The 10,729-nt window shown below is 32.9% G+C and overlaps 2 protein-coding genes across 3 annotated transcripts; one reads left to right on the top strand and one right to left on the bottom strand.

The window, feature by feature from the left end:
* Window positions 1-947: 947 nt before the first annotated feature.
* Window positions 948-2,997, top strand: LOC110705051 (UPF0496 protein At4g34320-like). The gene is made up of 2 exons (XM_021882877.1): window positions 948-1,559; window positions 1,649-2,997. The coding sequence occupies exon 2, from the start codon at window positions 1,678-1,680 to the stop codon at window positions 2,788-2,790; it is 1,113 nt and encodes a 370-aa protein (XP_021738569.1). The 5' UTR covers window positions 948-1,559; window positions 1,649-1,677; the 3' UTR covers window positions 2,791-2,997.
* Window positions 2,998-5,552: 2,555 nt separating this feature from the next.
* On the bottom strand, window positions 5,553-9,495 carry LOC110705050 (probable 1-acyl-sn-glycerol-3-phosphate acyltransferase 5). Of its 2 annotated transcripts, none has more exons than XM_021882875.1 (4): window positions 8,932-9,495; window positions 6,884-7,799; window positions 6,222-6,352; window positions 5,553-6,131 (listed from the first exon to the last, which is right to left on the bottom strand). In XM_021882875.1, exons 2-4 carry the CDS (start codon window positions 7,453-7,455, stop codon window positions 5,677-5,679), a joined length of 1,158 nt encoding a protein of 385 aa, XP_021738567.1. In that variant the 5' UTR covers window positions 7,456-7,799; window positions 8,932-9,495; the 3' UTR covers window positions 5,553-5,676. The 2 variants fall into 2 exon arrangements, with proteins under 2 accessions (XP_021738567.1, XP_021738566.1); XM_021882874.1 differs by having other exon boundaries at window positions 8,954-9,495.
* Window positions 9,496-10,729: the final 1,234 nt, after the last annotated feature.

Genomic DNA, 10,729 nt, shown 5'->3' with positions numbered 1-10,729 from the left:
TCATACATGTTTTGGTGAATTAAATTATGTCTTGCCAGTTGCTCAATTCTTCTTAACGAAGATACAAGATTTATGGTCCCATAATACAAGTTCTGAGTTCTGAAGGTCATAAATTCATCATGTTGGATTCACGTGACGAAGTTGGTTGAAAACTAGAGTAATAGCTAGATGCATTATAATAAACTATTTTTTTTTTCTTCTAGCTCGATCGAGTCATAGGATCAGAGCAATACAATCGATCATATAAACGAAGGTGGTGGAATTGAACATTTGAACTTGTGACTTATTATACGCATGCAATAATTTTATTTTATATTTTTATTTTTATATAAGTACTTTAAAAATGTAAAACTAATTACAGAATTAATCTATTTCATAATTGGCAAAATTACATATCGATTGATATAGACATACATGTAATTGATCAATCATATATGCTTAAATTTGTACATAGTAGGAGTATCATTTTTGGAACTGAATAGTGTTTCTTAAAAATATATAAGAGCAAGCGTTAAGTTCACCATGATTGTTTTGTCATGTATGGCAACTTTGTCGAGCAAGTTGCTCATTATTGCATAATTGTCGAGCAACTTTGTAGCACAAAATACGTAGCTTTTAGTAATATCGTCATAGTTGTGTCAATGCTAGGAAATTATCTGTTTGTTACTGCGAAATTGCGTAGCACTCCGTTTGTACAAAAGTTACTTTTGCCTTCCTACTAAGAAATTGCTCAATTTAATTAGCTATGTCACTACTTTACTAGTGAGTATATTTGAAGAATACCAAAAGAAAATCATGCTTGTAAGATATTGGCTGCTATTTTTTAATCAATGAAAATATGTCTACATCTGTTGTATGCTATTAACGGAGTAGTAAGTAGCCACAATACATTTTAACTTATATGAAACGGGGTAAGAAACACGAGACTTATTACTTCACCTTATTGAGACACGGGGATAAATAACATTTTCCGTCTTATAGCATAAGATTGTTTTAGGGCGATGATGTATACGATTTTCATCCTTGTATGATATGCGCGTTAAAAAACAAGGAAAGAGAGAGAAAAAGGAAGAGAAGACATTGCTTCCCGCGTTTTCCATCTCTGTTATTATACTTAGTAACCACATTTCCTAACCCTCTTTCTTGTTCCTCATGCGTGCAAGCCATTCTCTAATATCTCTCTTCATTTCTTGGTCATTAACGGTTTCAATTCTCTCCAAGCATCTTCAATCTTCTTTATTTCTCTCTCTTCAATTTTCTGTCGTTTTGCTTTCTCTTAAACCTAACCATCCACTTTCAAAACTCTCTTGATAAAAATCTTAACAAAAATCTGGTTTATTTGTCTCTTTCTTCTTCATTTCAGCTGTTTATAAGTCGAACAAAAATCTTAAATTTTCTGAAATTCATAAATTTTTCCATCTGGGTTTTGTTCTTCAGTTTAGAATCTGAACTGGGTTTGGATTTTTTTTCTCAAATTTTTCATATAAATCATTAAAAAAAAACACACTACATTTCTGGGTTCTGCTCCGTTTCGTTGAATTTTTATGGTTTATGAATAGGTAGGGAATAGGATTCTGAATGTTTGTAGCCAAATTAAAGAGAAGATATTGCTATAATTTGGGTTTTGATATTCGGGTTTTGATTGCAGTGTAAATTTGGGACTTGAAATCTGAAATAATGGGAGGACATATGAGCAAGAAAGCGGCCGAAACGACAGCAGAAATCAACAACCTGCAGTACACAACAGAGCTAACATCTTATGAAGCAGCCTGTAAAACTGACAGAGATTTGCAGTCCTTTGACACAAACCTTCATGCTAGAACTAATCATGTGATCAACTCATTAGCAGTAGGTGTTGAAGTCCGCTCGCTTTCGTTCACTTCGATGAAGGAAGTCACTGAATGCTTATTGGAGATGAACCAAGAAGTTGTGAAGGTTATCTTAGAGTGCAAGCAAGATATATGGAAAACACCAGAATTATTTGAGCTTGTTGAAGAATACTTTGAGAATAGTTTGCAAACCCTTGATTTCTGTGCTGCATTGGAGAAATGCCTTAAAAGGGTTAAAGATAGTCAGTTGCTTATAATGGTGGCTATGCAACAGTTTGAGGATGAAGGCGGTGCAGGGGAAACGAGGTACTCGAAAACTTTGGAGGAGTTGAAGAATTTTAAGGCTGCTGGTGATCCTTTTACTGAGGATTTTTTCCAGATATTTCAGTCTGTTTATAAACAGCAACTCTCAATGCTTGAGAAGTTGCAACTTAGGAAAAATAAGCTGGATAAAAAGTTGAAATCTGTTCATGCTTGGAAGAAGGTTTCTAACATCATATTTGTGACCACTTTCGCCGCAGTTCTGATCTGCTCTGTGGTGGCAGCAGCCACCTTGGTTCCACCAGTTGCAGCGGCTCTAGCTGCTGCAACGGCGATCCCTGTGGGATCTGTAGGGAAGTGGATTGATTCCCTATGGAAGAACTATGAAACTGCACTAAAAGGGCAAAAGGAGGTCATTAGCAGTATGCAGGTAGGGACATATATTGCTATAAAGGACTTGGATAACATTAGGGTGTTGATAGACCGACTAGAAATCGAGCTCGAGTCCCTGTTAAAAACTGCTGATTTCGCAATTTCTGAAGACGCTGTTAAGCTTGGGATTGAAGAGATCAAGAAGAAGATGGTTGTATTTACAAAGAACGTCGAAGATTTAGGTGTGCAAGCTGATGTCTGTAGTAGGGATATCAGAAGAGCTAGGACTGTTGTCCTGCAGAGGATCATCAAACATCCTAACAGCTGAAAAAAGAAAGATTGACTGACTTCAAAATTTCTCTCATTGTTATGTTGTTGTTTTTAGACACTTTGAATTTGAAATACATTATTCTGTATCTGTAATTCTTGCAATTGAATTCATTTCATTAGATGTTACAAATCACAGGATTTGGATTTCTTATTTGAACATAATATTCATCAAATAAAATTATGTCATAATCTGTAGTAGTTCAAATTTTCTTGTTTGCTTTGTCTGATCCATTTCATGTTTGTTTTCTGTATAGTTTTCTGATAGCTCCTCTTATCTACTATAATTTGTTAACTTACTAGCCGTCTAGCCTTACTACCCACATCCCTCTTAGACATGGTCCAGATGAAACTAGGCCAATGATTTGTCGATGTTGACACAAAATACTAGATGGATCAGTTTTTTTTTTTTTTTTTTTTTTTTTTTTTTGAGAGTCATAAAAGACAATGATGTAGATAAGAATTAATCGCAAAAGCAACAAAATTCTTGAGATTACCTTCTGAGTCATTATTGACAAACCTAGCTAGTATCCATATACGTATGTATAACTATAAAATAATCATGACATTCCCCGTACAACATGTCCAAATGAGAGTAGGACAACAATGTAGTGAAATGATTTCTGATATTGACATAAGATTAGCATAACGAAAAAATCCATTGCAAATCATTATTTAGTGACATAGGGTTAGCCATATAATTATGATCTAAACAAGATCTAATGATTTTCATAAAATTACATTATCCTACCAACATATTGGAGTATTGGACACTGGTAAACGCAGCACAGTTTCTGAGTCAAACAATTAGTAGACATATTTACTAAGGACTACAATTAGCTGGCTAAAATATCATATAGTATTATAAAGGAACCGGCCAATATTCAAAGATCAAAAGAAAGGATCTAAGGACTCCTGCAGTAGTCCTGCTTTATGGACCACTGAAAAGATAATTAAAAAAAAATACCTTCTTTTGACCCAAGAAATAGTCATAAAGGCCAATCTAAATTCCATGAAGTAGAACATGGTCCAAGACTTCAAGTCATCATTGACAATAATGGTTTAAGTATAGGGGGAGTCATAAACTCATAATAGCATTATGCACACAAGGTTTGATCCCAATAATTTTTGGTTCCAACCCCAGGACTTTAATCAAGTAAATAATACTCCGTATTATAGGCTTACAACACATGTTACCTAAAATCTTCATTGGTATTATAACACAAATATATTGCATTTAGGCTTACAAAAACACAAAAGTCTCATAAATGACTATCAAACACTTAGACACATATTCTTGTTTGACGCATCTAGTCAAGTTTACAATTGTTACTTTGAATATCATAGAAAATAATGTGGCATAATATAGTAAACATATTTTTGTCAAGCAAGAGACTAATTATTAGTCATTTTAGAAGCTTTATTACGTGAAGAGTTAAACAATAAACATGTTGCGGGGCAAATCAGCTTTGAGAGATATAATAGGTTAAGAGTTGCTTTCTTGAGAACGGTTGCCTAACCATGTGCTTCCTACACCATCCTACCTTTCTAAAAAAAAAATGATGTTGATTTTTTTTTTTTTAATTATTATTATTATTTTTAGGGTCTTAGGGAAGGGTGAAGCTGTTTCAAAGATAAATCAAATTGCATCAGAGAAAATATGGTAAAATCTAAAAATCCAATTGTTGCAATAATTAAAAAAAACTAAGGAAGTATTAAAAAAAAAAAACTAAGGAAGAATTGATCTAAAGGGCTTTAGTTCAAATTCAAACTAGCTACAAATTATGGAGGCTTTAATAAACAAAAGTATATCAGGAGTAGTTGTGAAGAGTCTGATATGATTTTGTGTCCTAGAGTTTTTGAAGTGAAGGATGAAACTAATCCAATCTTGTCGTCTTTTTCTTATATTTTTCACATACGTATTACATAAGAGCATTTTGAGGCTTTTTCTGGCTATATATGAGATCATTTTTCAAAGAAAAAAATCTTAAGAATTGATGATTTTGTGGTTTTGTACTGTCTATCTTTGGGATAGGGTTATCATAACCTAGCCGATTTTATCCCCCACTAGTTTTCGTATGTATTTGAGTATCCTACAATCTGAAACTGGTATTTGAGACGGATAACAGTCTACAAGATTAACAAACAAAACAGAGATTAATCAAAATGAAAGCATAAAAATATCATTAGTAGGGTATTATCAACTAAATCTCATTTCTAAAACAGGCCGAGTTAAGAATGACATAGGCAAACATAACTGCAACTAGAGGACTCTAGATTAATAAATAGTTATATAAAGTATATTTTATTATGGTTCTTGATCTGTGTCTATTGTGGCTAAGTAGTAGAAGTTATCTTAAAGGACAAACTATGTGTTCAGGCTGAGGCAATGTCAAATTATGCTGCAAGTAGAAGCAAATGATGTCACGGAGTCGTCAGAAACGATTACTAGAAGCTACTAGTTGCAATGTCAACAAACCATTATCAAATAAACACTATATGAACCTACAGGGTTTAGCTATTTTTCTAATTTCGAATTCATCAAATCCAAGGTGTCATTTTAGCAACATCTCCAAGCCGACATTTTTTTGATATAGCAGCAGCAGTAAGCCAGGAACAAATTGTTAAACTAACATCTCAAGAAAAATTAAGCAAGAGCTATTTTATCTAAAATGAGAAAACTAGCCAAACACAGGAGTGTGACAAATATAATAAAAACGATCACATACTTAGAATGTAAATAAGCAAGATGCAAGAATTGCCTTAAAGTAATGAGCAGATAGATTGACAAAGGTCTGTTCCAAATGATATACCGAGGAAAAAATGTAATTACAATGTTAAATATCATGAAAGTCACAATAATTGGCATAAAGATGTTACTAAGGCACTAATCAAGTGCCTGCCTGACATTATTCTGCTTAAGCCATCGGGTTGGAAAGCAAAATATAGGTGAAGGCCGGTAGTTAAACTTTGTAGCAAATGCTAAATAAAGGCATACTAGAAGTACGTAAATCTTAAACCAGACGAAAGAGGAAAAAGTGAGAAATGTACAGATGCTTGTTAAAGTCAAGGCAGCAACAACATTCACCAGGGATTTCGTCATGCAGAGTTCTTTTTCTGTTCCTTCATTAGGGAAATGGCCTTTGGAGTAAAATTCGGAAAGCAGCTTGTCCTTGAGACAGAATGTGTCCATCAACCAAATGCCCAGCTCCTCCTCAGAATCAGGAATGTTGCTGATAGAGAGACGTCGAATGTGGATATGAACTTCAGATGGATTTATTCCGAAAACATTGTCCAAGAAGAAAGGGCACCGAGGCTTGTACCCGATAGTAACATCATAGACTGCAATACAAATGGATTCTCAGGTAAAGTTGTAAAGAAGCAATAACGTTAAAATCCATAGAAAATTAGAAAGTGCAAAACAGTGCAAACCTGCATCAAGAGAGTTCCTCAATTCTTCCATGCAGGCAAAGAATCCCTTCGTTTTTGGAAGCAGAACATTTGTAAGAATAGGCAACCCATGATCAGCTGCATACTTTTGACTTCGAATGCTCTTCTGTTCACTGCATCAGAACACATCATGGATAAACTTGGTAAATTATTAGATAATAATCATTCAAAGTGTCATAGAGAATCTTAAAATTCCTAAATTCTGCAAGACCCTTCAGCAATATTCACTTAACAGAGCTAATTATGTTACTAAAAATAACTTATGTCAACTGAAATCCTGCTTCTTCTTGCCCCACCCACCCAGAGGTTAAATCCTGGGCAAGGCATTATTAATCAAAAACATTGTGAAGTTCAGTCATTAGGTATCAGGCCTCAATCAGTTGAGCCCTACAAAGGGCAATATCTAAGGACTAAAAAATTCTAGCATTTTCTTGCATTCATCTATAACAATCTTTCAGAAAAGACTATTTGATGCAGAAACTTCATCAGCTACTGTGTACAAGGGTACACCAAATACGCAATCATCTTATCATCATAGGTAGGAAGAAGCAACTAATTTATTCCAAACTACAAAGAATAGAAAACTTGTCCAGATTGGATTAAGCAATTTGAAATATATAATCATCACAGAAGGCATTACGTACGTGAAATCTGTGCCTTCCGGAAAAATAGCAAGCCAAAGGGGATCTTGGGGATCCTTCAGAGTTGAAAGCATCTTATGCATGATTGGTTCATCAATTTCCCACTTTCTATGCACAGGAATGAATTCCAATATCTGAAATGCCCATCCAAATACAGGTAGATTCATTAAGCTGCTCTTAAGAACATACTTGATGTAGCCTAGGCTACCCTTTCTCAATGCCAGATCCCATATGTACATCCAGTCAACCTCAGTTCTGTGGTTGGCAAGTAACAAAATACGCTCCTTGTCAGGAACAGTCACTCCAGAGAAGACTACTTTAGTCTTATTTATCTTTTCAAACAAGAAAGGCCATAAAGCAAGCCAGGAAGCAAACACTACAGAAGTCAATTTCCTGCTGTAGCGTACACTAAATAACCGTACTATAACTGCTGTCACAAAGCCAATATACACCAGCATCATGAAGGCAGTTGAGATTAGCACCAGTAAACATATCACACCCCTTAAAAACCTGAATGGTGTTAATGCGCGGAGCTTCTCATTTTTATCCAAATCAAGAGGTTTTCTTAGTTCCATTTTCTCACAATTACCCACAAGAATTTCTCAATATGGTGTCTTGCAGATAGTGGAAGAAAGGGAAGAAAGTGAAACTGCTATATCTAACCTGATATCCAAGGATCAATCAAGTCTGTCGAACAAAAGTAACAACCATGGGAGATGGGACTGTACCAAGGAGCAGATGAAATATTTTTACTCAAGCTTTCAAATGAACGTGGTAAATACTATCTTCTTTGGTTCATTTCAAGAGTAGATCAATTTATTTTCCCAATTTAGAGGAATGCCTTTGAAGTGAAGAGTGGTTCAAGAAACAGAAGAAGCTATCACAATTCACAAGTAGATTGGCAACGATGAATAATTTCCTGGAATAAATCAACAAATGGTCAACTGGATACATAGCTATATAAGTTCCGTTCAGTATTACCAGAAATTGAATTAAGTTGCTCCTCTCAGAAAAAAGGTAGCAATAAGGCAAAGCAAGACCAAAAATAAAAATACAAAGTAGCAAAAGAATGAGTAAGAGCATGAAAAACAGATAATACAAAGGATTAAGGACTGTATTTTTTAAAATTCAATGAGAAATAGCCTTAAGCCAAGTCGATTACACATGGTATATAGTACTACAGCATCAAATGCTATGAATTATGTTCTTAAAGAAAAATTGTTATAAGAACTCATACTATTATATATAGGCCGAAGACAAACCTACATTGGCTCCAAACATGATTCATACACAACATTGGCTTCAAATCCAAGCTTCTGCTATATAAACTAGAAAAATTATTCTTAAAACCTTAAGCTGTACAATGCCAAACTAATTAAAATGAATTCAAATCATCATTACTAAAACCTTAAACTATACAATGTCAAACTAATTAAAATGAATTCAAATCATCAATGAACATTCTTAATGGCTTTCATAGTTTCATCAGCCTTTCGTGTTCGTATCCTCTATGATACTAATATTGTATATCGATTATCGAAACAAACATTGAATCCTCCTCAGAGTAACAGGCATTTGCTTATAATACCAACACTCTAAAAATGGTTGGTTTAAGGGTAATTACCAATTCTTACACTATACAGTAAAAATGATCACATTCTTCAAAATCACCAGTAAGAATGGTTAATTACCCTCTAAAGAAGTGGCATTCGCTTACAAATTCAACACTGCATGATACTATGACCCAATTCCTTTTATTATATCAAGATCAACATAATACATTTTGACCCAAATAAATATACTTGTAAATTTAGCAAAGATTTAGCAATGTGATAAAAAAATTTACTTTTTAACTCTAAAATTAGCAGTTTCCTTAACACATAATAACATTTTCCTAATCTGGGTTGTTCCGATGTCACCAACAAATTTCAGAATTCACCAAATTATTGACAAATAAACACATAAAAACAGAGAAAATAGTATAAAATCCAATAAAAACAAAAATTACATAAAACCCATGAAAATTGGATAACAAAAAAAACCCAAATTACCAAAAAAGACCATGAATTTAACCTGCGATTGCTTCAAAATGGTGAGTTTCTGAGGCAGGAAGAGTGAGTGGGCTGGAAAAAAAAGGGGAAAATAAAAAAAGATGTGGACATAAAATGTGGAAAATACTGTGATAAAAGTAAAGTTGATTACCGTATATTTAGGGAAATTGATAAATTAGTTCTATAAAAATTGAGAAAAAATAATTATATGGAAGAGGAAAATGGTGGGCTTGGGAAATAAGGACAAAAAAACTATGGCTGCCCATCAACAGAATGTGATGGAGGAGACATCATTCTGTACAAGAAATGAGAGTGCGGGAAACTGATGGAAGCTCAATACTCTAGATAGAGTGTGGAATTATTTATTTATTGTTTTCGTGGTGTGCGGGATTTCAAGCTAGTCAATGCACAATTTTAATAATACTCGTAATTTTTATTTTTTAATTTTTTTTGTGAAGGTGTAAAAGCCGTAATATTGAAATGAAATAACAAACTTTATCTTTAAATCACAAAATGCAATGGTATAGAATATGTGTGAAATTGTAAATAATACAATATACGAGTAAAATTTTGAATTTTGGTATTGGGATTGATTTGATAAGAAAATAAAGGAGAAAAACACAAATAGAACGTTAATGTAAGATCATAGGAGTATAATCATAACCAAACTAGTTGTGGCCTAGGTGATGCAATGATTTGTTAGAGTGTATTGTCAAATTGAATAGTTTGGGTTCCAAAAAGAAATGCATGCTAAAAATTAGCAAAAAATAGAAAAACAAATAATTAAAATTAAATACTTTATAGAACACAAAATAAAGACATTCCACTACAAGTAAAATCCAAGCAACCACTCAATTGAGATTCATCAACTAACCTACCAATTGTAAATTCTCAAAAGAACTTCAATTTTAATAATTTTGACAATGATAGAGGTCCACATCTACAAAAGGAAACACATAACTCTTGCCAAAAAAAGGTTTGAATAACATCTTTTTTTTTTATTATTAAGGAAATTACTAGGTTAAATCATGTGCCATGCACGGTCATAATTAAACTTTACAACAAAATTTATAAAGAATGGTGTTAATTCAACAAATTTATCCAAAAAAAATATTTGTAACAAAATAATAGTCTCTAATTAAAAATATTGTGGTCAAAGTTGTGTCTCAACAAATGTGCAAATTCAACCATTAATTAACCTATACTAAAAGTGAACCTAAAGTGACACTTGTCACAATGTTATAAAAAAAAATTTCCGCCTTCTTTTCTTTCCTTTTTTTTTTTGTCAAATTTTAATGACTTCCATTTTATAACCTACCATAATACTTCTTTTCATTTTGACAACACATTTAATCCAATCATACTCAATTTTTTTTTCAACATATATTTTATATACTATATAAATCTTTTAGTTACAAATTATACTAATACAGTTTAAAATTAAGGTATTGACATATATTATCATCCAAGATTATCATAATATTATTAGGACTTTTTGTGAAAAACTACCTTATACAAATTATATTTTGTGAAAAACTACCTTATTTAAAAAATGTTGTAAGAAACTACCTTTTAAACAATAGATGTTGTAAGAAACTACCTTATAAAACAATTCATTTGTAAAAAGCTACCTTTTTGTCGAATGATTGCATTAAATAAGAGTCATTTAATGACTTATTTTGAATCAATTTTTCTCCTTTTCCACCTAATTTCTTCATAGCTTCCTTATAACCCCTAATTCCCCTTCTCTTTCATTGTTAAATTATGTACATGGTAGCAACTTACAATATTTAGCTTT

Source organism: Chenopodium quinoa, unplaced genomic scaffold, assembly GCF_001683475.1.
Source record: "Chenopodium quinoa cultivar QQ74 unplaced genomic scaffold, ASM168347v1, whole genome shotgun sequence".
Taxonomy (NCBI): Eukaryota; Viridiplantae; Streptophyta; class Magnoliopsida; order Caryophyllales; family Amaranthaceae; genus Chenopodium; species Chenopodium quinoa.
This window is presented reverse-complemented; position numbering and strand designations above follow the sequence as displayed.

Excerpts from the sequence above, each read along its gene's own strand:
- LOC110705051 (XM_021882877.1), top strand. The coding sequence starts at position 1,678 with ATGGGAGGACATATGAGCAAGAAAGCGGCCGAAACGACAGCAGAAATC.
- LOC110705050 (XM_021882875.1), bottom strand. The coding sequence starts at position 7,455 with ATGGAACTAAGAAAACCTCTTGATTTGGATAAAAATGAGAAGCTCCGC. Across the intron at positions 6,353-6,883 it reads CCGGAAGGCACAGATTTCAC|TGAACAGAAGAGCATTCGAA; the intron begins GTACGTAATGCC and ends GTTCTGATGCAG. Across the intron at positions 6,132-6,221 it reads GAGGAACTCTCTTGATGCAG|TCTATGATGTTACTATCGGG; the intron begins GTTTGCACTGTT and ends TTTGTATTGCAG.